The sequence below is a fragment of the Triplophysa dalaica genome, chromosome 23 (assembly GCF_015846415.1).
Source record: "Triplophysa dalaica isolate WHDGS20190420 chromosome 23, ASM1584641v1, whole genome shotgun sequence".
Lineage (NCBI taxonomy): Eukaryota > Metazoa > Chordata > Actinopteri > Cypriniformes > Nemacheilidae > Triplophysa > Triplophysa dalaica.
In genome coordinates this window covers 7294191-7308821 of record NC_079564.1, presented here as the reverse complement: position 1 = coordinate 7308821, position 14631 = coordinate 7294191, and the positions used below count along the sequence as shown (strand labels likewise).

Here is a 14631-nt window from a genome sequence, read left to right as displayed (position 1 = left end):
AAATCAAAGCTACAGTTTGTTTGTCTCTTGACTCTGGCCTGTCGTGGTCAGGTCCACTTCTTAAGGCACAGCCTTTGGGCTCCTGGGGACAGAGCTCAGACTTGCCATTATTGTTTGAACAGGGTTTTGTGAGGGATGTAAAATACACAAGACCGCTCGGTAGCCTTCGCACGTTCATCCTCAACAAATCAAAAATAGTGCAAGCGAATGCTGTGTTAAAAGCAACAGGCTGCATTTCTCAATTGCTTCTAATACCCATAACAACGGATCGGTAATGTGTTACTTTTACGTATAATTCAGGTTGAAAAGAAATTACATATTTGAAAAGTAAAAATAATCACAGTCTGGAGAAACGTCCTGATTCTGCGCCCAATTGTTTGACCAATCGCTTCCTGTTTTTAAAGAATAATAAATATTTTCTATCTATTTTTTGTTCATCTATATTTATCATTGAATGAAATTTGATTAAACATCCGATCATTTATGAAACGCACACTTTCTGTTAAACCAATGCTACTATTTCGGGGTTGGTAGGGAATTTATTAAAGGAACAGTTCATCCAAAAATGAAACTTCTCTCATCATTTACTCACCCTCAGGTTGTTCCAAATCGATATACATTTCTTTTATAAAGTTCAAAGCAATTTTTCCTACTCTGGCAGTAAATTGTGGTCAAGAATTGTTTGGTTACAAGCATTCTACCAAATATTATTCTTGGGTGAACTGTCCCTTTAACTCCCAGCGTACACTTGAGAAACAACCTAAAGCTATAGTTTCATAGCTGCTCTTGGATATTAGAAAACCTTTCAACTAAGTCCCTGCTTTTACCTTTTTTCAAAGAAACTCCACAAATTAAAGGGAAGCAAAAGTAACTGAGGGGAAGATATAAAAAGTGCCACAAAGAAAGCTGCGCATGTCAAAGGCTGTGTGGAACTGTGTCGAGAACATTGGATATTTCAGCAGAAGCCTGAGGGATAAAACTGATATTCTCTGCTCCCAGTCACCTCCAGATATCACATTGATTTTTGAAGCCATCGCCGCCCTGAAGGGAACAGGAAAGCGTGAGAGGAGCTCAGCTTATTTCTGACTGATAAAATTTAACCAGGGCCGTGGCTCAGAAATAGACAAACCTCCTGTGTTTCCGCTGGAAAATAGACAAGGTTAAGCAAGGTTCATCGGGTCAAAGCTTTTGAGCTTTCCAAGCTGCTTTAAACTTGTTTTTTTAGACAGTCACAATAGCCTGAAGTGAGTAACTAGACACATCAATAAAACAGTGGAACGTGTGCTGTCCCTTAACAGATACTATCATTGCAGAGAATAGCTGACACAACATGTCATTTCACACAGGAAACTGCAAAAATAAGTACAGGAGAAAGCCACGGGTAAGATATCTTCTATCTGATAGCATTATAAATTTTGGATGAGATTAGAACAACGACTGATCAAAAAGGCATCCGGAGACATCTGTTCGCTTCAGCGAACATGAAGGAATGCAAACAGTGCAAAGAATCTGTTAGGGAGCGATTTAGGCCTGCTGTGAGCAAACATCACAACGATCAATGGATTATTGCGCATCATTCGTCATGTTCATTCACTGACTTGGAATTCAGAGTTGATTTTTTTTTCTAGAGCACAGGAAATAAACATCACCTCTCCTGAGCGACCTAAGGAATGGGTGCGTGCATCAGTTCAGCGGTCTACCCACAATCTCTTCCATCACTTGGAGACACTGTCTATTAAATATACATGCCTCTGAAGCCAGTCTGCAACAAACCAGGCGTTAGGAGTTTTCAGAAAAGCAAAAACATCCAGTTTTTGATTGGATCTAAAACACCATTGTGAACAGTCCATGGGATAATACGTTTTTGTTGATAAAATATAATCTGATATTCTGTACTCGCAGATCTGGGAAATGGGTCATATAAATTTACTAAATGTATTTGTCCATCCAAACTGTTTCCTTGTACTATATTGAATTTGATTTATTAATAAGTTCAAACTACACACATGTAGCTGCTTTAGGACCATTAAATGTGTAAAGGTACACTATAATAATATTTTTAGATAGTACGCCTTATTATAAAATGAATAATTGTGATCCCACACAAAAAACTAACAAACCTTTTTGACATAAAGAGTGGGAAAGAGTTATTGAATAATTTTACAAATAATAATAATAATACTTTTTAAGTAACATGTGTCCAAAAGCATATTATATATATTAGAAATATTATACTTATAACAAATTTATAAATAATTAAATCATATTATATTTGAATACATATATGATAAAATATTTATAAATAAATATATAAACTTAATTTAAATGAATAAATAATTGAATATTTATAAATTAACATGTAACCTTTAAAAAATTAAGTGTCAACAATATATTCAATTTGAGGGCTTTCTTTGACAAAGACAGTAATACAATCTAATACAAACCAATAACAATATTCACTGTCACCACAGACAAACGGTTGTTTAAACATTTACACAAGAACCTTTGACCAAGAGTGAAGGTTGTAACCGACACAAAACCGTCAATTCCATGTGTCATTTCACCAAGGTAATAAATAGCACGTAACAAATCCAATTTTTTGTTCACCTTAACTTCCTTCGTGAAGCTGAAAGTTCAATATTGAATGGGAAAGCACAGCAATAATGGAGTCCCCCCAGGGAATGATAGGAAAAACACTATACCTTACTATGCTTATAATGTTATATTGTCCCAGTTTATGAGGTTGGTAAATTGCCTTCCGCCTGAATTGAAGAAGCCTCTCGAATTACCTCGGAGGGCCAAATATTTAAGACCAAAGCTCACAGTCAACTCAAACTCATAAGTGCCAGAGGGCTTCATAAATTCCAAAGAAAACAGATTCACTTAAACAAGCAGGATCAATATATGATAGAATACTGTGCGAGGCAATCGGCAGTTCTTTCCTTCCTCAGAGTCTTCTGAGTTCATATGCCTTGAAGGTATCAGACCTTGGCCGGAGTCAGAGAAGAACAGCTGAATGCATATAAGGGAGCACAACAAAAGCCACCAAGCATGACAACTTGAAGGTTTTTCCAAATTATCCCATTAACACAATGGAACAGGTCTGTGATTGGTGCGATTCATCAAACTGTCAGCGACATGACTTGTCAGTGTTGTTCTACAGGCGTACATTTCATGAGTGGAAAATCACTGGCAATTTTCAGTCGCCCTGTCAATTTTGCTAGTAATTGAACATGCAGCAATGCTCTGAATACCCATTAGTTTTGCTTAGAACATATAAAAGCACTAGTGATTAGAGGAAAAACAAATTTAAATATAAAAGTGGAGCATTAGCATCTTTTGTCCAAAATGTAACGTCCATTTCCTGACGGTATCATTATGAAGATAAACAATTTCACCGTAAACAGCAACATTTGACTTACGCTAGCTAGCTTCATTAGCAAAGAAGTGGAAATACAAACAAAACATTAAGAATAAACATATTTTCACTCGATTCTTCATGCTTTATTGGAACATTTCTAAAGTTGCATTATTCTCTTGACAATGGCATGCAAGATTACCATGGAAACAACTCTGCAGTAACACCAACTAATTATCTGTTACTCAAGAAAGTAATCAGTGCTTACCATTGGCTCCCGAGAGATAAAGATTAAGCATTGAAAAACAAGAAAATTCCTACCAATACAATAATAAGTTCTATTTTTGTGTAAGAGCCAATAATTTTTTTTCTCAGACATTTTAGAGTTCAAATGTTATATACATGTAGATACTAATGCTAATGAATTCCAGTTTAAACTGCATGGGATGTGTTTGTTTATATTGTAAGTGCGATTTTCTTTGGTGTGATTCAATATGACTCAATATGAATATGATCAATATGCAGATGCATCCATATGCATTGTTACAGGGGAACAATGTAAACCTTACTCCTAAATCATTTCACTTAATAAGACCTCACTATATAGGAACCATGGGTATTAATTTTGTGTTGCCTGTATCTGCTATTTGGATCTGCCTCTCAAAGTCGACCACACCTACCGAAGAAAAAAAATCATCATGGCCTGAGGGTGAATAGTTATTCTATTATCCACTAAGTGCACGCAAACAGTACATAAAAAACTACAATTAACATGGTAATATACAGTATAATAACATCATTTATGCACTGAAACCTCCAGAAACTTCAGAACTACTAGCAGATTTTAAAACACTCATGACTTCACTTTCTTTACTGTACTGTACCTCACAGCGACTGGAGACTGCCCGATGTTTTGGCTCTCATTTGCATGAAGTTTGTCAACTTCCTCCACCCCACTGTCAATCCCACAATCCCTTGTGTGAGCCTGCCACTGAGCTCCTGCAAACACCTGCTCATCGTGTACTTTTAACAGTGCTCTGCATACTGTATTTCAGATGCATTTTTGGTGGACTCAAAAAGAGCAGAGAATCTCAGCAGGGAAAACCTATTCCCTAAATTGCTAGCATTCCCACCCATTATAAATGGATTCTCCACACTGTGTCACTTCTGATGTAATTCCCATGTCAATTAACACAACATGTCGGCCATTAATCTTGAGTGATTAAAGTAAAAGATGACGAAAATCTGCTTCATTGGATTTAACTCAGTAGGCTGAAAACACAATGAATTGGTGGAATCAGAAAGCTGTGGCAATTATACACACGGCCCCTCTGGAATCTGACTTAACTGCTGCCTATTAGCCAGACTACGCTCAATTTTTCCATTCATCCATTTACTTCTCATCCACCTTCCCAAAGCCAATTTGCAGCTCAATACATGCAGAATGGACCTTTGACCCGAACCAGAAATGGACAGAGCCGGCAGGCGCACAGGCTGAGTTGCAAAGAAAATAATATGACACAGATGAACTTTTGCTATATGAACTTAGCCTAGTTGATGATTTGATCATTCCTATATCCTGTAAATTTAAGACACTGGGTACGTTCTGATCTGAATGTAGCATTAAATCTCCGGTCAATGGAAAGGCATCTGGGGTCAAAGAAACTTCCAATTACCGAGATCCAAACCTTTGATGGCTGCCTAATTGGTTTAGCAGTTGGTTCAGCCAGAAGTCTACTGCTCTGTTTTGATAGTTTGAACGGGGACATGTGAACTTTTCAGCTGGTCAGGCCATAACACCTACTGAACATCAGCATCAGAGAAGCAATGCCTCTTTAACGTCAACTTAAGGTCAATACAAACAACCTTGTTTCGGATCTCCAAAAACATGCAACATTCTAGATGTGAACTTTTGAGAATATTGTACACAATGAAAGTACTGATCAAGTGTGATCTCAATCCAGCAAGACCTCAGCATTGAGATCTTCATCACGAAGCATGACTGAGGCAATGATTTATTAATTCATAATATGTCTACAGCTAATGAGTCTCTACAGATGGATAAAAACTCAAAGCTCTAAAAAGGAGACCATCTGCATTCTAATAGCCCAAGTTTGACTGACTACAGAAGCCCCGTTGTGCAGCCACATGTATAAAGCTCTTTAATGTTGTTTTGACAAAAAATGTGCTTCAAAGACGAAGCTCTTCTCCGAGGCTTTCTAAGAAAGGGGGAACATCTGTAATGTATACACAAAGTAGCAAAATAAGAAATGAAAACTAAGATTGATCAAAACTTTATGAATATGCTTAACTACACATGATAAATTGCAAAAACCAGTGTTGAATTGGAACATGTAAACTGGGATTTTTGGAAAAGAAATAATGAATGAATTCGGGATCAAGAACAGATGTTCTCAAATGCAGCATGATTTATCAAACAGCAACAGAGTGAAACTAAGAATGATACCACAGCAGTTCCACGGTTCATCAAGCATATATCAATCCTTAAAACCTGAGACTGTCTACCATTGATCCAGTTAATCCAATAACATGCTAAACCTTAAAACCGGCTCGAAATTCTGATTTGTGGAGACCTATTAGCTTAGACCTGACCACAACCCATCACAAATTTATCTCATAGTTTTGCTGACCCCTTACTATGGAAGTCCATCAAGTTCTTACCTGACTCTTATGCATAAGTTCAATGCGATGTCAATTTGCTTTTCTTAAAAGCGATAAAGGATTCCAAACAGCTGGAGCCCAATTAGCCTTGAGGTTAACAATGTAAGAGTAACTACCCTTCCTCCTAATGGCCTATTAGCACAGGAGTTTGGAGAGTGTGCCCTGAATGTCTAAAGGCGTCTTTGGGCCAAAACTCTGCTTTATGTATATATATATAAAAAAATTGACCAAAATATACACCTTGTATTTCTGTATGCAATTTATAGAAATACATATATAGTAAATACTGTATACAAGCTATTCTGTATTGCCGATGTCAAATTAAATTAACAAATAAATACATCTTAGTTGTTTTTTTTCTTGGACTGCAACAAGATTTAATAGACAGCAATAAGACAGAGACTCTGGATATCTTACATTTGTGTTTTCTGAACATGCAAACTATGTCATAAACTGTGGTCAGGTATATCAAGACATCATAGACTGCAATTCAAAGTCGGAGATTCATAAAGAGTTGAAACATTTCTCATCCAATTCCTTCAAGACAAATGTATCCAAACTATGCCGTCCACATTCGTTTCATCACTATAAACTGTAAATCAATAATTGTCTCATCTGTTTATATGATTTCCTCTGAGGAAATGTACATGTAGGAGAAAGTCTGAGATAAAATTGATACTTAAACATTACCAAGAACTCCATTCATCTATGAAAAGCTATACAATTTACCTCTGGGATATTATGAAACTTAAACAACTGCATTATTCTGCATTGATTATACTGTATTGTTAAAATGAGTACAGATCGATTGTACTGCTGGAAGACCTCTATCACCACACAGAAACTAAGTAACATAATTTCAACAACTAATTTCTCAACAACCGGTTATTATGATTGAAAGACAACAACTCAAAAAACAGACTGATGAAACCTTTGAGACATCTATGTAAGCAGCCATACATCAGTGCGCGGGGGCAGAATAAGGGCTCACCTGACGCAAGGTCTACACGCATGTTTTTTTGCTGGGTGACGTTGATGTGCGCTGTGACTTTTCCATCATTTAGAGCCAATTCCAGCATTCCGTCTGCCAGGGAGCTAAAAAGGAGCAGGCTTCTGGGGTTCCAGGTTCGGAACTGGAAACCTATAGAAACCATGTTGTGGTCTCTTCTGCCTGGCAGCTGCAGGAAGCTGGTGCCGTTGAAAAACACGGGGAACGTGTGTGTGTCCACGCAAGAGAAGGTCAGGTTCCGCTGAAAATGAGGAAGAGTTCTCGTTACAATTAAAAGCCTTTATGTAAGAATTCAAGTGTAATGAAAGGTTAGATTATAACATCATAGAAATTCCATCTACAGAAATGTGCATTTATGATTACCAATTTGTATACGAATGTATATACTATATCAATATATAATATATGTACATTCTTTATTTTTTATATTATTTTGGCAAATATATAATTGATTTATTATATATTTATAAAAAAAAATGTTATTAATATTTGTATTACTAGTATTATTTTAGTAGTAGTATTAAAAGCATATTTAATAATAATAATAATAATGTTATTTATTTCGTAGTATTTTATAAAATAATATTCCTTTTTTAAATTGCACTTGGTTTAGGAATGCTTCATTTTCAAAAATATAATTTAACATCCTGTGGGGTGTTGTCAATTCAAATAACCCCTTTAACTTGTGAACTGAAAGGGAGCCAGGTCTTTGATTCAGACTTTGCTCAACCCTGATGACCAGAAACTAAATAAGTGTCTGAAATGGCTGAAGCCCTCTCATGTGGAACATGGGCTTATAGAAAGATCTCCCAAACTGCTGCTACAGCATGTTCAAACCGCATCCTAGAATTCACAACCTTAAACTGGAAAGAAGGGGCATGAAACCAAGGCCAAGTGCATTTATTCATAACTCTGCAGCTTTACGCCCCTCTAAATGGTAATTTTAAGGCACCAAATGCACATCATCATTTTAAATATAGAGAACTTAGTCACCACAATGACAAAAGTGCACTCAGCCTTTTTCAACACTTCATAAGAGAACCTGCCCCCGTGTGCCGTGTTTTATCAACCCTGAAAATAATCCAGAATATTAATTCAGAGTCTTTGGTGGACACATGTCAAATTTGAAGCAGAGGAGAGCTGTGCTATTTTATTATTATTCAAAAGTCGGATTGCGAACCCTGTACCAGCTACTACTTTCGTGTTCATTAAAGTTGAGTTTTTCCAGCAAGCACAATTTGTCTTTTTGTCAAAATCAATACCAGACAAACGGAACCAAAACATTTAATTTTAATGCACTCCTCTCTTTTTATCATTATTATCAAATTATGAAAATTTGTGGCAAACTGCATCCGAATGTCATGATCATAAAAAAATGACTTCCTACAGTAAGTGATTAAATAAGATTTCACATTTCTAATGCTTGCCTGACAACCTATCACTAAGTGTAAGGTAAGATTTTATTTGACTAATAATAAATATAACTTGTATTGACTTATCAGAAACAATCATTAACGCTTTACAATTCCAATAGAAAGACAATATGCATATCAGATCATTATTGAATCCATTTTAATATAATTGGAAAATCTGATTATTATCACTGCATCAGCCATCAAATCCGAGCAGATGGTTAACATTCATCAGCACTCTGAAACAAATGAAACTGATCCATACAGCATATAGACATGAGGTTTAAAATGCAAGCTCCATCAATATCATGTCTCAGGCAAGGCAGGTGAAATGCGTTTTACATTTTCAGCTGTCAACCTTGCACAGCTTGAGCGATATTCCAGCACTTCATGGTCACACACCTCCACAAAACCCTCCAGGCAAAACAACCCACAAAAACATGTTAAATATGCGCAAAACTGTCATGACCAGAAAAAGTTATGCACTGAAAAATCAAACTCTGATTACTTCCCTCTGATATGGTTTCTAAGGTATATAAAAAAGGAAATCGACTCACGAAGCTGGAGGTGTCCAGTTTTTTTCTTCTGGCTAGGTCAGTGATGTTCTCTCCATTGTAGTTGATGCTTTCCATGCATCCTTTGAAGTTTCGTCTGGCTCCAGAGATTGGCTTCCCAGAATAAGGCATTCCTCCGAAACTCAGCTACAAGAAAAAAATCACAGCATCTCAAAGGGACGAGCCAGAAAAAAACTGTTTATATGCATTACGATACAATGCTGACATGTTATACATAAACATGACATGATAGTTATTATAATGTACTAATACTACACAGATTTCAGAAAATCTAAGCAGATCTGATCAGGTCAGAACCTCAATATGGTTATTGCTATAAGTGACTTGCTTGGTCTTAATGTAAAAAAATGTTTTGTATATTATAACTTTAAGCTAGAAATATTACACGACTAATGTCATTTTACCGGAGAGGGGCTACTATAGACCACTTCACAAGATGTAAACACTGGTCTTAAAGTACTTCCGGTTTCAGAAATGATTCTTACATATATATAATACATATATATAAAATTTTGATATGGATGCAAATGTGCTGTAGGTTGTATTTTGTTCCACATTTGTGTAATATTTGAAAACTGAAAGTTCTTCTGGACCTAAGTTGTTCACGTCTCCCGAAGTGTTGTATACATGCAACATTACATGTGGACACAGGTCACATATTAACAGTTCAACCAATAGAATTAAACATAGGTCATAGCGTACAAGAAATTGCAGTAGAGCTTCAATACATATTACAATTTTATGCATCACAGTACATTGCGCTACAGTAAACAATAACAACTCTAATTTCTACATTTAGTTATAGCGTTAACACAAAACTCATTATACCTGCTAATATAATTATAGGTAGAAAATTTACTTTGACATGTAAAACAGTTTTTAGCATAAAAAATGATCAGTTGGTCACGTAGAGAGCTATATATGATTTATCCTTTGTTACTACATAATGTTCTGCGATAAATTGAGTGATGGTTCATAGATTGAGAGAGCAATACAGCTCTCCCACGGACACACATCTTCCCCTAAACTTCCTCAAACAAAGATGCCTAAACACAACAGTCGATAAATGCAATTGTTTGTAAATTCAGAGCATGCTCCAGGAGAAAACGACTCAATGGTTTGGATCTTTCTCCGCTCAATTAATCAGACACTTTCCCTTTAATTGGGGTCAATTTGTCCTAGACCAACTGAGCTGTAACAAGCCCTTTAGCATCCAACCAAGCTTTAGATAAGCGTGTCTTCAAAGACTATATTATTTATATTGCCGAAAATCTATTTCCCAAACTTTTCTCTTCAGTGCGTTTTAATATGCATTATTTCTGTTTGATAACTTTAACATCCTGCTACACATTACTGGCTTGGATTAATACTGCGAGAAGTGAATGTCATTTTCAAAACTGAGGTATGAAAAACAAAGTTCATCACAGCTGGCATCTCCCTGCGAAAAAGTGTGATATTAACAAGCATGAGCTCATTTGGGACTGTGTGACTGATATCCTCCAGAAATCCTTGAAGGATTGTTTTGGGTCTTTGTGGGAATGAGAGAAGATCCAACTGAGATCAAACTGGACTTCTCAAAAGTTACCCTGCTTATCATCACATAATCCATGCTGTGTTATCCTTGTACAATGAAACTTTATTTGAGAAAATTAAAGGAAAAGTTCCTTCAAAAATTAATAATTCAATCATGTTTTCTATGTGGATTTCTCTGTGAACTATTCCTTTATCTCCAATACCCTAAAAATGCTACATTTCTGAAGCACCTTCATCTTTAGCATCCCATAATTCTCTTGCTTGTGAAATGAAGTTCAAAGCAATAAATCATTCACTTTCTCAGTCGTACCTCATAATCCAGGTCAAGGTGGTCAAACTCCCCGTTGGTGCGGAAGTGCTGAGTATGCTGATCCAGAGTAAAATTGACATTTCTCCTGTAGCGCTCAATTACAACAGAATGCCAATGATGGTCGTCCAGAAGACTGCCGCTGGTCACAGACGTATGGCCCAGGATGGAGCCGTACTGATTACTGCCTGCGGTTTATTAGACAGAGGAGATCATCATCAATATCAAACGCATGACGTCTTCTCCTTCACGGTGAAACATGAGGACACTTATGGATGGAAGCAACTCCTGCCACATGCATTTATCTCGAGGAGTGGATATGTGATATGATATGTCCATCGAATATAAAATATCCTGAGTTTGCAAATATTTGATGAATGTTTCAGTTATTTGTCTAGAATTTTGAAACGTTATTTTTTATGGAGATCAAGCTATCAATAACGTAACGTAAGACATCAAGTTTAAGTCCATCTATAAGTTAAGGATGCTCTTACGGTATTAACATACTTAATATCACGGTATCCTGCTGAATATATTTTGGGATGCTGCTCTCCCCAAACTCTTTTAACTTGGTAACCCACATGAAAAAATACTACAGTGTACTATAGCATTTACTGTAGTATACTAGTAAATTCGTAGATACTGCAATGTTTCAACTTTATCAATGTAAATCTTAAATTATTTGAGTAAATTATAGAATGTTCTATTGTGCAGTTTATCAATTCACCACATGACGTACACTGTAAAAACTGTTAAAAAAGTTACAAGTTTTCCATTATGCGTGAAAAATCTGTAACTTTACAGAAATGTACAGTTTTTTTATATGGTAAAAAACATTAAAAAAAATCAATTTTATGTAAAAAACTGTTATTTTACGACATTTTTCTTGCCGCAAATGTGGGTTTTTTACAGGATCGTGTTACAGCCGAATATAGTTAAAAACAATCAAATTACGGAAAAAGACTATAAAATGTACAAGAAAACTTGAAAACCGTAATTTTACATGAAAAACTTATTTTATGGTATTTTTCTGCCGCCCCCGCCATTTTATATTACAGAGCTGTAATTACTATAATATGCTTACTATTATAATACAATTTACTACAGTTTACTATAGCAAAAACTAGATAAATGAAGTTTTCTTTTGTCAACCAGTTAAACCAGCATAAAGCAGTCTGTCAACTGGTATTGGGCTTAGCTGAGTAAACAAATAAGGACAAATACACACAGTGCCGATACACACACACGCACACACACACAACATACCAACATACTTCACAACAAATCTCACAGACATAAAGGTCTAAGAGTTCCTCAGCGTTACCAAGGTTTATCTGGATCAGAAGTCTGCCTCTTCTCAACTCCAAAGTGATGTAGTCCCCCTGTTGACCCTCTCCGTGCAGAATCACCCCTTCACTCTCTGATGTTTTAAACTTCAGAGCTATCACGTCCTTCAAAATCTTCATCTTCTTCATTTTGAAGCGGTAAGAGATCACCCCCTGCCCGTCAAAATTAATCACATCTGCCCCTGTTGAAGGCCACAAGAAAGAGAAAAAAGAAAAGAAAAAATATACATCAGCACCCCAGAGGTGACTGGGTGTCATGGCCATTTTTGGTTAAATGATGGGTTGAGCGAGTGTTCTCCAGATCGCTTCGGCAAAAGCATGGAAGTTCACAGATAAACAGCAGCTGGGATCAGGTGATAAACTAGAGTAAGGAGGCAGAAAATCGCAGCTGGCAATTACCTGCTGACAAAGCCTTTCTGCCTTTGCACAGAGTTGGAGGATTTCTGATCCCTGTTGTGGCCCTGAATGATACACACCGGAAGTTATGAATGTAAATTTCTTGTCTCGCTCTCTTGGTTTTATTTCCACTCCTGACACCGCATAGCCTTTGGATATATTACGCAAACTAACAGTTCTCAAGGGCACTCAACTGCTTCGTACATCATTCATTCATTCTTTATATTAGCAGGTAATTACAGCAAGATCTACTGCTGGGAAATAGAAAATAAACACACAACATTGAGTTGCTTTCCATCCTCAGCAGGTTTCGAATTTCTTTAAAGACCAGCAGGTAAATTTTATGTGTGAAGTGTTTCTTTTTATTATTTCAATGGATCTTACTCTTTGTACTCCCATGCCACATAAAAATCTATTTGTATTCATCAGCTTCAATCAACATTATTTGAAATGACGCAAACACCACAATTGTTCAACACGGACAAAGCGGGAAAGAATACAGTCTCGGGGTAATCTGACATGTGCACGACATCACCAGGGGACTGTGGTATGTATCGCAATTGTGTGTGTGTGTTTTTGTCTAGAGTACTGTCTGCATATGGAATTAATTCAATTCTCTCCATGCACCCTGCTGGGGACTGATTACTACACTAATGCATGAGAATGTGTGCTGTGTCTGGCCACCGCTCCACCACTCCTCTCCCATTGCTCTCTCTCTCCCTCCATTGCCAATCCCCTTCACCTCCATCACAAATGCATTCATCCGTCCTCGCCCGATCAACAAGGTCAGAGCACTGCATCCATTTTCATTCTGTGCTTCATCTGTACCGCAGGTCTTGCTTATCTAACTCCCATTCTTTCCCTCTCTGCTGCTGGAGAAGGACTCTCTATTCCTTCAGCGCAAAAATCGCAATTATTTTCGCTCAGCGCTCGTTGCATTTTCTTGTATAAAGAGGTGAAAAAAGACAAATAATATATGTTTGTGCTTTTTAATACTAACCCAGTTGGAAAATTCAGCATGTTGCTGAGAGTTGGAATGTGGAAACTGGTTAATAGCTGGTCCAAGGTGGTTATTAACTGGTTCATGTTGGACATTTGCTGGTTATTTAGATGGCACCCTGTGGACTGTCTTAAGTATATTGCATAAAAACGTGGAATGTAGTTTGTCGATAAGGCAAACTATATTGTTTTGAGCCATTTTACTTTTTCTTTTAATTTTTTTAATCAGATAAACAGACTTTAGATTGAGATGCATTCAAGGAAGTTCATTTTGGATAAGCAGAAATTCTGGCGTCAAGTCTCCTATTATGAAATAAAATATTGCTAAAGAAAGAAACACGTGAAAACAAAAGAAAATCTGTGGTTGGTTGCTTTTGCGTCTAAACAAACAGTGAAGTAGAAGTCATAGTTAATAAACAACAACTATGAAGTAGGGTTGTCACCCTACAACACTATTTTCAATAACCGTGATATTAATAACAATGATAATCAGTTCAACTATCATTATTCACACATTTCGTTATGTCATAAACTATCCTGCACCTAATAATTTTTTTGCCATATATCACTATGAGACCCCAAACCCTCTCTCTGCCTCCCTATAATTATATTTTAAGTGTGATTCACTGACCAAATTAAACAAGATTTTTACTGATACCATAATATATATACTTAAAAAGATTACATAATCGCAATAATGGTGTTACTGTGAATTCTTTTGTCCACGATAAATGTGTAAAACTCTGATATCAATATTGAATTTATGTTTGAATTAATATTGATATTCTAACTACAAAGTTTAAAAAATACTTTTTGCATGTATTACAACACACATTATGAACATTTATAATTCATCATACCCTTTCATAACCCTTTATAATGTACATAAAGGTGAAGTGTTACAAACTTTTTCCATTTAAGTAAATTGTGACGTTCACAGCCAAACAAAATCCACTCGTATTAAAAAAAGTTTATGCACTGAAATTGTAAAACTACAACGTGAGCTTAGAATAA

At 36.3% G+C, this 14631-nt stretch overlaps 1 protein-coding gene across 1 annotated transcript in view; it reads right to left on the bottom strand.

The window, feature by feature from the left end:
• Positions 1 to 14631, bottom strand: part of LOC130413555 (contactin-associated protein-like 2) — a 252047-nt gene that overhangs the window by 112521 nt on the left and 124895 nt on the right. The window contains exons 5-8 of the mRNA XM_056738847.1: positions 12201 to 12404; positions 10880 to 11064; positions 9019 to 9162; positions 7032 to 7290 (exon numbers count right to left, since the gene is read on the bottom strand). Of these exons, the coding sequence (XP_056594825.1) occupies positions 7032 to 7290; positions 9019 to 9162; positions 10880 to 11064; positions 12201 to 12404 (792 nt within the window). The remainder of the gene's footprint in view (positions 1 to 7031; positions 7291 to 9018; positions 9163 to 10879; positions 11065 to 12200; positions 12405 to 14631) is intronic.